General features: G+C 41.8%; 1 protein-coding gene across 1 annotated transcript in view; it reads left to right on the plus strand.

Annotated features, from left to right (window-relative positions):
* The window catches only part of ImpE1 (Ecdysone-inducible gene E1), a 35,603-nt gene extending 22,026 nt beyond the window's left edge, over window positions 1-13,577 (plus strand). The window contains exons 4-8 of the mRNA XM_019057192.2: window positions 2,526-3,782; window positions 4,558-4,760; window positions 5,703-5,952; window positions 7,016-7,273; window positions 13,251-13,577. Of these exons, the coding sequence (XP_018912737.2) occupies window positions 2,526-3,782; window positions 4,558-4,760; window positions 5,703-5,952; window positions 7,016-7,273; window positions 13,251-13,270 (1,988 nt within the window). The 3' untranslated portion in view covers window positions 13,271-13,577. The remainder of the gene's footprint in view (window positions 1-2,525; window positions 3,783-4,557; window positions 4,761-5,702; window positions 5,953-7,015; window positions 7,274-13,250) is intronic.
* The last annotated feature ends 436 nt before the right edge of the window (window positions 13,578-14,013 follow it).

A 14,013-nucleotide genomic window follows, 5' to 3' on the forward strand; every position in this document is an offset into this window, starting at 1 on the left:
ACCTCATACGTAATTTTACCGACCTACCCATGTTGAGAATTACTTGCAAAATGTGGCATAAAGGTTCAGTGTCTCAAGGGCGGAGCCGCAGGACCCATTCATAATGTGCAGAACCGATGGCTCATGGCTTTGAGCTTCTGCCGGTGTCCGTCCATGGCGTCGCGTGCCGCTTCGTGCTTTCCTCTGCGTGCTTCTTTTCTCCTCCGATTCGAGTCCCTATACCTGCCGTGAATTATCCTTGATTAGAGGTTTTTGTTCCTCCAAACGTGACGTTTCCTCGTCACGTGTCCCGGGTGCCGGTGCCCGATCCAAGACTCGACGCGCGCTCGAACGCCTCCAGTGTCTGCGTGTTGCATGCCTATTGCCACGGCCAGGGGCACCCAGCCTCTTCATGACCATAAGTCCCATCCAATCTCGTTTCTCAGCTAATGCAAGGTTAAGAGCTGAAATCAGCCTGGCCTAGTTCCGTGAAGAAATTCTTTTCTGACCCGGAATTGGATGACTTCGAATAAAACGGACTTAGTTGGATTAGTTGAAGATAACTGGAAATGTTTGTTGAGATTATGCAACTCTTTGAACATAGACAAGGACGAATTTTAAAAAATATTTACTTTAAAATTGTAAAGGGATTGAAAATTCTATTTCTCAGCTTTCTCAGGGAAAATTTCTTATTTATACTAAAAATTAAAACTTTTAAGAAACCAGAAACCTCAAGTCAGATCTCAACTCTGTCGGTCGGGAATCCTGTTAAATACGGTGAAACTGCCACATTTTGTCGGTTCTGTAAATGTAACCGACATTTTAAAATTAGAAATGAAAGGTGCTACAAAAGATGAGTAGGTATGACAATTCTTGAGATATGAAACAAAGTTAGTGTTGTCAGTTGTGGCGACACAACTTTCCGACGGGACTTTCCTCGCGTAAAAATCAAAATTTCACAATTTTTTGTCAAAATTAAGAATTTCTTTCCCAAAAAGTTTCCTATCTCAAGTAACACTCGTTCCAATATGTTACAATATAATTTCTAGAGAATTGTGAGCTCATAATGTCACACTATAATTGTAGCATGATAAATTGTATTTAACTCCCCCCAAAAAAGTTGCAAAATTGTAATGTTGACTTTCCGTCCTAAGGTAAAATTCCGTGTAAATCAGACCAACTTCATCCCGGCCAGGAACATATCCCGGTCATGTCTCGAACTGTGACGTAACACTAAACGGTCAGCGGGGTGAAAATTTTAAGACTCAATATTGCAACTATGGTAGAGAGTCATTGAGCCCCCAGTTCCAGATCACATTAGATTGGAAAATCAACCGTAAAATATGAAGTATTAGGATTGTTATTTTTCGACCAAATCTCTTGCGTAGAGTTACATCCGGGTCATTTTTTTTTATTACATTTGAAAACGGGAAAGAAGAACTTATGACCGACGTGGGGTATAGCTGCTTACCTCTGTTGAATAGTGGTGGGAGTGTGTTTTTCCAAAATGAACCAAATACGTCTGCGTAAAACTCTATAGCGTAGTGATTTTTTACGCGCGCCGGAAGTTTCTGAGCTTAACATTTAAAAGCTTTTCTTATTGAATCAACTTAGGTATCGTACAGGGCCGGATTAAGGGGGGGAGGGCACGTGGGCCGCGGCCCATGGCGGCAAAATGTATGGGGCTGCAAATTTTACAATCTTTTTGAATATAGGTATCAAAAAAAAAGAGAGAGAAAAATCGGATTCAGAAAATAAATTACCACGAGAAAAGGCGACAAAATCTCTTATTTTTTGAGAGAAATAGTATGGTAATTTCTGATTTTGTCATCTTCCGGTGATACAAGAGACAGCACCTTTAATTAGTCGAGTTATAAAAGAGAAACCAAACTCGCAATTTAACCTGGGGCGGAGCGGCGCAGAGATCAATGATGACGAGGACCGATATGAAAAAAAGAAGCCCTTGGCGCGGCTGTCGGCATGAAAAGCATAGCGCCTACAAGACTGCATGAATACTTCACGCATTGCGCCCAACGTAGTGCGGTCTCGGCGCGGCGCGGCGGCAGTTAAAATTATTAACCACTTTTATGTTTGTTCCTATAATTTTTTCGTTCGTTTGTTATAAATAGAAGGCCTTGTCCAAACAGGGATGGGTTTACGGAACTGAACTTTCGCGCAAAGTTCCGAGAACTCGTGTTAGTGTTGACAGGGCTTTCACAAAAAATGTGCCCAACACAAATAAACGCGTCTTGTGCACCTCTCCTCCTCCGGCACGTTTACTCGATGGTCTGTATAGATGTTTCAAAACGAATGAGAAGGGCCGGGCGGCAAAACTTAACTTTTTCGTTCATTAATTTTCTATAAATAGTGAAATAAGACGTCCAAAAATCTCTTTGAAAAAAGTTGAATATTTATTAACTGGTAAAATGTGATTAGCATTGCTAACTTAAAAGTCCTGTCTAATTGTAAGGATTTGCCACTGGAATGTGTAATTTTTCAAGGTTATATCGGCTCAATGTAATGCAAACAATTTTTTTTTGTTGCAGCGGCAAAAGTGGGACAGATCTGTTACAGCGATACTCACTGCCGGTTGTGGGATAGCGATACCCATTGCCACTTCCTCATCCAAAACCTCTTCGGAAAATGCGTCTGCAACTCTCCACTTGGCTCCATGCAGAACGGTGCATGCGTGCCCAGTCCTTCTCCAGTCGAAACAACCGAATCTACGGAGATCGCCGTCTCCACGGAAATAACCACTTCAGGAAAATCGCAACTCTCCAGCCCTTCCCCCACCTCATTCATCAATCGGTCCCCGATCAAATTCTCCTCGGTCAGTCCTAGCCAGAAACCCCATAAAAAGCCTCAAAGCCCCACGCAGCGACCGAACCCCCAAAAATTCAAAGTCTCAACACCCAAACCTTCAGTCAAACCCACCGAGAATCCCAATAAAGTTCTACAAGAGAAGATCTCAACGGAGTTGGAGCCACCTTTCTCTAGTCAATCTACCCTGAAACCGTTCAAGACGACGATAACGTTCGTTGAAAAAACCAAGCCAGGTATTAAACCCAGCAAACCGAACAAACATACGGCAACGTTTCTGTCACCATCAGCGATCACACCGAACTTTCCAAAGTTCACGATCGATGTCACCAGTACCACGGAGATTCCTGGTAAACTCACCACCTGGATTATCAACGATAACAATGGGGCCCTCACCAGAATCAAACCTACCACCAATGAACTCACCAAGACCACTACGACCGCCAGTTATAACACAGTTAACTGTTTGAGATGCCCCACGAACAGTTTGTCAAACGGTTTGACAAATGGGTTTACAAACAGTTTGACGAACACATTCTCGGGTGGCTTAACCAACGGTTTGACGAATAATTTTGTACACCGCTTGAAATTTCCGGCTAGGCCGACGCAGTACACGACGATCAAACTGAATTCGACGGCGGATAAAACTGGTTTGCCAGCGCAGTACGGAGTACCGGGCCCGAGTTTGACGACGAGGTGGACGACGCCGGCACCCGTACGAACGACGCCGAGGCCGTTGAAACACACGACGGCGGCGCGGCTCCCAGGGACGACAGTGGTGACCCCCAGCGATAGTCAGATGCTTGGCCAATATTTGAGTTTGGTCAAACTGAAGAATCAGAGCAAGCCGAGCTTCGGTGTGATGCTGGTGAAACCGACCCACGAGACACCCACTACAAGTACCTGGATCCGACCGGTCACCCCGGGCTCCTCCAACACCATCACCAAGATCATCGCCTCGCCGGGCCCTGCTGTTCTTTACAGTGCGTACTATAATCGACCATGATCATCATGAAATGGACTACATTTTGCTGTTGGGAACTACAATTGCTGGCTCATCGGTAAAAAACACTGTGAACAGGGAGGGAAACTAATGGTACATGTGTTATCTCGAAACTGAGGTAGAAATTGTATTTCCTAATTCCAAAATGTAGTCCAAATAATGTTTTATTAATTGCTATCACAAAAATGACGTATCTTATTATGATCCACAGCATAAATTTCGGAAAGAGTATAACTATTTAATACTATAATTTATGGTGATTAACTAGTATTACAAAGATCACATGTCTTATCATTATGATCAACAGCAGTAAATATCATGAAAAGTAAAAAAATGATAGTGAATGGAGAAAAAATTATCACATTGGATCACTTAGGTCATATATTATAACGCTTAATCATAATTCTCAGTTTCTCAGAGTGTAGTCTCAGAGGTCTCCAATTTATCAAAATATTCACAATGAGCTGAGAACGGAAGCATGTAGGTACTGTAGGTATCTCACTTAGACGGTAAATTTCCCATCCTATATTTCTTCATAGTATGATGGACATAGTTCCTACAATGTACATCGTGGGAACTAACTATAAGAGTAAGATACCTCAATATCTAATCGAAGTTCATTTCGATCTACATAAATGAAGAGTGTGAATCTGAAATTTGGAAGTCTATAGTCTGGAGTGCGGCGTCTTTGAAATTTATATCACCACCAAGTAATTTTATTTGTTAATAGTGTTTATTTTCACTATTTTCAACAGACGTGGGAACAAAAACCGGACCAGAAAAGGATCCCCTTAAGGTCTCGCTAGGGATGGTGTGTAAACACCACAAGCAATGTATACGCGCGGACCCTGAGTCAAGATGCATCAATGGAATATGCGACTGTGTCAAGCCGCGTAATAACGAAACAGGTGCATATTGTAACGCGTTCAACAGAGGGTGCCATCCAAACACATTCCAGGTGAGCCAATTAGACTTATCCGTGCGCTTTTTATGTCATTTGACCTCAAGCAGTACATCCTATCCGTGGTGTAATAGCGGGATGTAAAAGGTGTGAATAAGAGTGAAAATTGAATGAAAATGCAATACTTAATCATTCCAATAGAGGACGTTGAATCATAAAGTCGACTAAATGCACGCAATTTAGAGTACGTGACCTCCAGAAAAAAAAACAATTTCTTATTTAATGAAAAGGCGCCCTCATTTTTGCAGTTTTTTAGTAAAAGAATGAAATTCATGGAAGTAGATGAAGCAACAGAAGATGAAGACGAAGGAGCAGCGAAAAATAAAAAATATGTGACTTTTGCATAAGTATTTTCATTTGAACGAAGAAACACGAATTGAGAGTGAGAGGTGAAGAGGTTAGCGCCTTTATATTATATTTCATGCAGGCAACTTTCCCTTCTACTCAAAATAGGACCCATTTTTAACTTTGGGACCTAAGTAAAGATTTACTGAAAAAAATAGCACCTACTGCCAAAGTACTATACCAAATGCTAGAGTCCCTTTCTATAGAGAGTTAAGACAACGCGGCTCGTGGATGTCACAGACAGGAATAAAGATTACAAAAATTGAAGGTTTTTCGTAATCTTTAATCAACTCATTCCCGAATTCCTGTCTCCTTTTCTTCTCTCATACCGTTTGTTCCTTGCCGTAACCCCAATTCCCCGGCCCATTCCAGCTTATAACCATTACAATCGGTGAAAATCGAATCTTTATTCCCGTTTGTGACACCGTGGAAGCCTAAAATACGGGGACCAATCAGAGATGGATTCGTGTGGTCTTTACTCTCAGCATAAAGGGACCCTACCAAATACCAGTGACCCAAGTAACCAAAAGTAGCCATAATCACGGAAACTCTCAACTGCGTGAGTGTTAAACTAATAATGTTGTATTTTTTCAGTGCAAATCCAGTGGGAAATGCATAAGCTGGTTCTTCGTGTGCGACGGTCGGCGGGACTGCGCGGATGGCTCGGACGAGGCGTGCGGTGGCCCCGGGCGGGGTGGGAGCTCCAACGGTTGTCCAACCCTTGGGTTCCGCTGTGGAAAACTCGAGCCGGCCGTTTGCGTCTCGCAGGCGGCCCGCTGTGACGGCGCCTGGGACTGCCCCGGCGGCGAGGACGAGCAAAACTGCACCGTCGGACCGCAACAAGGTACCAACTCTTTTCCTCCTTCCTTGGGGCCGAATTTTGTCGGTCCTTTTACCGTACTTAAATATACTCAAGGCGAGTCTTGACTCCACTCAAGTCCGGCTTATCGCTTCTGATTGGCCGGTGGTGCGGTTTGGACTCATCGATGGATGTTGCAACGTTGCCTACGCAACGCTACGCAACGTTGCAACTCCGTGTGAAAGAGCCGAAAAAATTGGCTCCAGGTATAACTGATCATCTCGCCTAACCGTAGAATAGGTGTTTTTGGTTGAGTACCTAATAGACGCAGTAAGGCCACTGTAGGATCCATTAGTAATTGGTTCAGCTATCTTAGGCTTTTAAAGCTCTTAGAATAATAATAAAAAAAAATGCGGACGCTCCTCCATTGGCCTCTTGGCGTCAATTGGAAGCTTTTACACCGGAGATTCAACAATTCTTCATGGACAATTATGAGGGAACACTAGTCATCACCCTTTTTTCGAATGGTGACCCACAAACTGGATTGCATTTTGCAAAAAGGTACCACTAGCATTGCAATGTTGCTAAGATTGTGCAACTTCTTTTGTCTTGAAGGAAAACCCCGATTATCCATAAATAGTTTCTATACTCGCTAAAAACTGTAAATTTAAGACAAAAATTAACACCTGAATTTCATAGTTTTTCACGATTTCCGCAACTTTATTGCAAAAGATGAAGTTGCACAATCTTAGCATCATTGCAATGCTAGTGGTTCCTTTTTGCAAAATGCAATCCAACTATAGGTTAATGATTAACCTCAGGTGACGTCATGAGCCAAACAAGTTTCCCAAACTTCGGTATGTTTGCGAAACGAAAGTCTCAATATGTTGGTGACCATCCACCCAGTAGATAGGTCAACAGTTGAATTTTGGAGTCATGAAAGTAAAAGCTTCCACCTGTCCCCAAGAGGTCAGTAGAGGGTCTCTTGTCTCTGCGGTTGGCAGCAACCCTATTGTTTCTTTCGTAATAAGATTGACTGACTTTTTGAGCCCTAAGTCCTCCACATTTCGAATTGTCCATGTAAATTGAGGGTGTCGGCTTGTTTCAGACTGTCCGCGTCACACGTACCGGTGCAAGAGCGGGCAGTGCGTGCCGGAGTACGAGTACTGCAACGCGGCGGCGGCCTGCAAGGACGGCTCAGACGAATTGGCACAAGCCTGCTCGGCCACTTGGGACAGCGACGTCACCACGCTCGGCTTCTGCCCGTTCCGCTGCAACAACGGACGCTGCCGATCCAGCGCCGTCACCTGCTCCGGCAAAGACGGCTGCGGTGACGAATCCGACGAGGCCAAGTGCAACGTCTGCAGTGAGTATGCCCAACATCGACTACGTTGAGGAAGATTAGTACTGCAAAATGAGGAGAAGCCTTTTCAACCGGAAATAAGAACTAAGCGAAGGGAAAACGAACTAGCAATCCCATTGCTAGGTGTAGAGTACCTGTATACGGAGAGTATTGCCATCTCAATCCTTTTACTTTAGAAAAAGTGACTAACTCTCTGAATTTGCGGCTATGCTAGAGCCCCAAAGTTGGCCCAATGTAAACAAAAAAGATAGCGAAAATTTTTTACCAAGTTCTAGACGTGATTTTGGCCGTATTAGAACTTTTTTTATATCCAACTTCTGAATTGAGTTCGGATCGAACTTTGATGAATATTTTTGCCGAAAATTAAGCTTTGAGTGTGATTATCATTCATTTCTCAGCCGATAATACGTGTTTCTCTGGGTAGAATTTGTTTACATTGGGGGCCAACTATGGAGCTTCACAATAGCCTAAACCTGATGAACCAATCGGAGAGCGGCACAGAGATGGCAATTCTTTCCCGTATACATGTACTCTAGCTAGGTGTGCTCACACGAATTTTTGTTGGTAACTATTGGTGCTGAGCGTTTTATGATTCCGAAACACTTCGACTTTAATGGAGGTATAGTATGGCCACTGTGCCATGGCATGGACCTCTGGACTATTTTTGATTGGCTCAGCTACCTTAGCCATGGAGCTGCTAGGATAAAAGAGAGAGAGAAGGCAAACGTTGTGTGCAGATCATTCAAGAGGTTATATTTTGATGATGGTTTATGAGTTATTTGCGAAAGTGAGGTTTTTTGCCTGTATCATCGAAAACTTCACTCTAATCACACAGCATGGCATATTTATCTAGTTTTGAAAGAAATTTTTTGCATTGTATTTGCAAAAAAATTCAACTTGTACTATTATCATAACAAAGTTGATAACAGGTGCAGCAGATGATAACACAATATTTCTTTTTCTTCTTCTTCTTCTACTAACGACTAGGGCATGGCCCTGTTTGTCAAGCCCTCACCATATTTATTTTCCTTAAAACGCTATTTTCGATGTTACGGGTCCTTTTCCCGCAAGGCTCCTCACTTATTGTCTTGTATACGTGTCCTATTCTTTTTTCTTTTTTCCTATCCCTCTACATATTTTATGTCCATTCCTTAACCGTAGTACTTATTCAAACAATTGTGCGTATGCATTTGCCATGCATCAAAATACACTACTGTGTCAGTAATGACGTATGCGGAAGCCCAGATAAGAGCATCTTTCTCTCTCAAAATCCGGATTTTTCGTTGCAAGATGCACTTGTAGCGGCGCGGCGTGGCAGCGCGGCGCGACGGACGCGTGAAAGTGAAAAACGGGTGAACCGAAATCTGCACGGAAACAATCAATTTCCCGGCCAATCATGTGTTGTTCGAGAGAAGTCAAAAGTGCCGTGCGCCTCCTGAATGTGACTGCGACTGGCGCTAGCGGAGTCCTAACGAGAGATGCGTCGATTCGGGTCAATTCTGTGTCATTGTCCGTCCCGTGAGATAGTTCACTTTCGGCCGGAATACCGCCCGTTTCCTCCGTATGTCGGCCAAATATCGTCGCTGAATTACCAATCATTTATCTCCTCCTTCACTTTCCATGTCGTCTCTGCGTTGATTTTGGCCTTCGAGAAAACCCACAGAAACTGGGCCACAGTTGAATCGAATCATACCATGAAAAAGGAGAAAGAAGAAGACTCTGCGTCAAAATCTGAATGACGGGTCCTTAAGCAGGACCCATCAGAGTGCCATACTACAGACATTCTTGTTAATGGAACACTAAACAAAGTACGAATTTAAGCATTCGGATGTGTGCATGCTCTTTAAATTTACGTAGTACACGGTTAGTGCAAGGAAAATTGCTGAAAGTAACAACCGAGATATGAACGTTTTAATTTAGCATTGGTTCCGCAAAATTTGAATCTCCCGCTCGCAAGGAAATCCCGAGATCCCGAGTCTATACTTGAATCAAATATCGCTCGCTACGCCGGTTTTGGCATGCGAGCTTCTCAATCGAGCAATGGTATTTCTTTGCATAGTTTTTTCGAAATATAAACCGTGTGTAATAGCTGAGGCGAAGCGCTGAGACTGCGAAAGCTATATTTTCATAAGATTGTTACGGTAACTTTTTGGTGATTTATAACTCTACAGGAGTATTAATTTTCTTATAAACGGGTAGTTTTAATTTATTTATCGAAAACTTTAATATCTTGGTTAGGGGTTACTTTCAATGATTTTCGCTCTATGAATCGTGTTCTGCGTTGAATTTTGAAGAGAAAACATGCCACAGTGCCTGGTTATAGGACATTTTGTCAACGATATTTTGTCCGCGCACCTGTTTTTTCCAGTAATTTACGTCCACGCGTTTTATCGGCACAGGAGTTTTGATCCACGTGCCAGTTGAGACCCAAAGTTAATTAGCCCACATGTAAATACAAACGACAATTGCTCACGACGTTTTTGGATGAAAATATATAATGTCTTGGAAGAATTAGGGTTTGCTTGTTTTTTTGTTTTGTCTGTTTGGTCCAACTGAGGATAATATATAGTTGAGAGTTTTAGTAAAAATGGGGGAGCGTCAATTCCATGGGACGAAATTCTCTAAAACTCTCTACCCCTCTTTGGTGTAACAGGACTTAATTATCTTTCAAGAAATTCCCACCTTGGTATACTTGAACCGGATGAACCTCTATATTTGCCTCAGCTAAAGGCTCTTAGATTTTTACTATGTACGATAAGTATCTTGATTTATTTTGCGAGGAAAGATCTGTACTTTTAAAGGATGCCTGTTATTCTTAATACGTTCAACTTCGTATAATACTGTGCAACACCTCTGTTGTAAAATAGTTGCTTCAGGCGCCGCGCCGCACGGCGGGCGGGCGGCCAGCGCGAGAGGCTCACTGGCGCCTACAAACCTAAGTGGATACTTCAAGCATTTTGCAATGCGTGAAGTATCCACTTAGGTTTGTAGGCGCCAGTGAGCCTCTCGCACTGGCAGTACGCCGCCGCTCCGCTCTATTCCGCTTTAATATTTATACTCACATAGTCAGCGTTTTTTAACTCATGATTTTGAAATGTTAGAACACTCTGCATTGATTATTCTCATTTAAATTGATGGGAAAAAAGATGTATAAATTTATCGAAGGAGAATAATAATATAATGTGTGTTTTGTAAATATTGGTGGCTCCATGTCAAATTTAATGATTTCCAAAGCACTTTAATTTTTTCTTTTACATTTTGTGCTTTTATTGTGCTGCAGTGAGGTGTATGCGCAACGAAACGCTCAAAATTTGACGTATTTGACTCTAAAAGATCGATGCACAAATGGGTTAAAACTAAAGATTGCGTGCTTCTGGGTTGTTTTTCGTATTTTATTAATTTTTGCAGTTTCCTTCGGCACAACTGCGGCTCATTGAGATTAATGTCACTTGGAAAAGGTTTTACAAATATTTGTCACGTTTTAAACGTTTTACGTGTGGGACAAAACTACTGGACAAAAAAGGTGCGCGGACAAAAAATAGTTGACAAAATGTCCTGAAACCCAATGCCTGGTTCGCACCCTGTCAAGTGATCTATGTGTTAGTGTCAGTTCAGGACCTTCAGACCCTAGGTGGATGGACCCTTTAGGTGGAAAAAAGGAAGTAGAAAGGGAAAGAAAAGGATGATATGATCATACCTCAGCTTAAATGAGAATATTCTGTATCCTTCAGCGCAAATGACACCCGACTTTTCTGAACACTGGCCCTTTTAGAATATTAGAACTTATACAATTTGGAGGAAGATACATTGACAATTTTAGAAAAATTTAGTCCAAGTTTTCTGGCGCTGTTGTTCCTTCAGAGACGGTTCATTTCAAACTCTTATACTAGCATTGAAATAATCGATTATGGTTTGAGAGTATGACCCGATGTTCTTCAAATACTCCAAAAAAGCAACTATTGTCACCTCAGAAATGACATAAGCGAGGCCTAGTAAGGGGCAATTAATTTCACGTTTGACCGCACAAACTACTCATTTTTATCTCCCGGCGTTCTTCGATGTGTTTCAAACAGAAACACATCAGATTTTTGTCGGATTTTTTCTTGATAATACACACTGTATGCGATGTTTAAGGGTCAAGTATGTCAAAGAAGTTACCCCTCAACATAGTGTACACTGTTATAGAAACTATAAGTCTGTAAATGAAAAGGGATCTCAGGTTCTCGGCGCTTCAAAAAAGTTCCGACCTTACCCATTGACGTGCAAGCATTTATTTTTTGTATCAAAATGCAAAACTGACCTATTATATTGCGCCGCGATCAACCTCAATTTTTTTGGTCACTCATGCTTAGCTCATAGTAATTTTGTTCCTTTTTAAGGTATGGGATCTTTCAAGCATATCGTACCCTACTTAAGGATGGTGAGGGGTTCGTATCACATCTGCAGCTCGCACTTACCTTACACAGTCTTACAGAGAGGGCAGAGATCAAGTCAGGCTTACGCAAGCATCCCTCTTTAAAAAAAACTTAATAAATAAAAATAATTTTTCAATATATTTTTTAGGCTTCGTCGTCATTTTTCTGAAAAACGGGAAGGAGGGAATGATGGCCTAGCCGGTCTTACGTAATTGCAAAAAGGAAGAGTGAGAGGTTGCCTTACGGTTGCCTTACAAGAGGAGGAGGGAGTGGCAAAAAGTCGGCCTGAATGACTTTACGTAATACTTGAACGCCCCATATAAGCTATGTCTGCAAATGAGGAAAGATATGCATGTGGAGATCGTCTTAAAAGAACGATTCTTGTTCAAATACTTTGGTCGAGTATGATTCGGCGAGCTGATTCCGCGGGCAATTTCATTGGTATAAGTAACGGTGCAAGACCGATTTGCAACAAAGTGTAATACCTTCGCTGTCACGTCAACGTCAACCATGAAAATGTTAATATTTGAAAACCATCTCCAATGACGCACCACCGTTGCCAATTCCTCCGTCGAAGGCAGAAACACCGTAACTCATTTCTGAAACATTCCGATATTTTTCAGAGAAAACATTCCAGCATTAGAAGACCGAGCAACATATCTTCCTTTATGATATACTAGGGGGCTGCGGCCCAACCACCAGAGGGCGCTTCGCGTTCTCTTAGGTCCGCGTGGACAAATGAACGACTCAAAAAAATAGAAAGATTTTCATACTCAACTCTCATTTATCTAATCTCCCTCTAGCCGGGAGGAATTGAACCGATAGGAATCGAATGAAAAAATCAGTATTTATTTCAAACTTCACACCAAGACTAAAACGAAACGGAACGGAGCGTTTCGTCGCTTTTAGATAGTCTGCAAAGCAAAGGAGCATACCTTCGATTCACTTGCCCTACTAACAGACCTCGACATTTCCCGCTTACTTCAATGCCCCGCCAACTTTGAAATTCCCGCCAATTTTCTTTTGCGGGAATTTCAAATTTTGCCCCCCCTTTTTAAAGGCCTAGATACACACAGAGATCAATCGCCGTGTGTATCTAGGCCTTAAGCTTTCCGACTGAGCATAGGGGAGAATTTCATGAGCGCCGCCGCCCGCGGCGCACTATGGTCCAAAACTCAAGGATAGGCAGAAATAAGTCGGATAATGACTGAAAGTAATGTTTTGTTCTACTGAAGTTTCGTAATTGATGTTTTTTTGAGTCGTTAATTTCGAATTTGATGTCAAATTGCCTACATTTTAATACTCTGATCTATTAATTGTAGGCAAGTTTATGGCACGCTGCGGCGCAGCGTGCTGCCAGCTCAAAATGCACACTGACGCCTACAAACCTAAAGGGATACTTCAAGCATTGCGCCATGCGACGCCTACAAACCTAAAGGGATACCTCAAGCATTGCGCAATGCGTGAAGTAGCCCTTTAGGTTTGTAGGCGTCAGTGCGGCCGGCGTAATATTGTAACTCTGTATGTTAAGGTCTGATTGATAATCATTCTTTTTTTTGTTTCAGGATGTGCGAAAATATCTTGATAATGAAACTGACATTCTGAGGTTCAACGACGTCAGTATCACTAAGATACGAGGAAACAAACGCGCACCAGTTTTTCGGTAGCAGTTCATCTCGCGATAATTGTTTTTGAAATATTTTTTTTCATCAGTCAAATTGTGTAAATAGTTGTAGATAAAATTAAGAACGAAAAAGTCACATCGGAGAACATGTACAAAATAATTTTGAATATGCAGCATAATATGTGTAAGTTTCCATAATACTAAGAATAATGAACAGATGCTGTATTGCAAAATAGGAAGATTTTAGTAAATTACTTCCGTACATGTATTTGTATCTTATTTATTTCCAGATCATATGTCATTTAAAAAAACAATCTATTCAGTTCCAAAAAATCGTAATTTTTAATGTTGTAAATTAAAATCTCGCAACATACAACGGTGTGATACGGTTTGATTTATTGCTCGTAAGCGAGTGATATTCGAACGGCACAATTGTCTCCCTTTTAATGACAATCCATATCGACGGTGAAACATTCAAACCACGCATCTTGATTTGGGATGTTGCAGACTTCCTTTCATACCTCATTTTTTAAATGGAGGATTACTCAACGTCAATTCCTTAAAACATTCGGGATTTTTCTCTTCTATGCAAGGCAAATTCGGAAAAAAACTTCACATTATCATGATTTTGATTTGCTCCTCTTCAAAAAAATAAATAAAAAGTGGGGTTTTTTTCAAGTTTCGCAAGGGATGAAAGTGGTTTC

The sequence above is a fragment of the Bemisia tabaci genome, chromosome 1 (assembly GCF_918797505.1).
Source record: "Bemisia tabaci chromosome 1, PGI_BMITA_v3".
NCBI lineage: Eukaryota > Metazoa > Arthropoda > Insecta > Hemiptera > Aleyrodidae > Bemisia > Bemisia tabaci.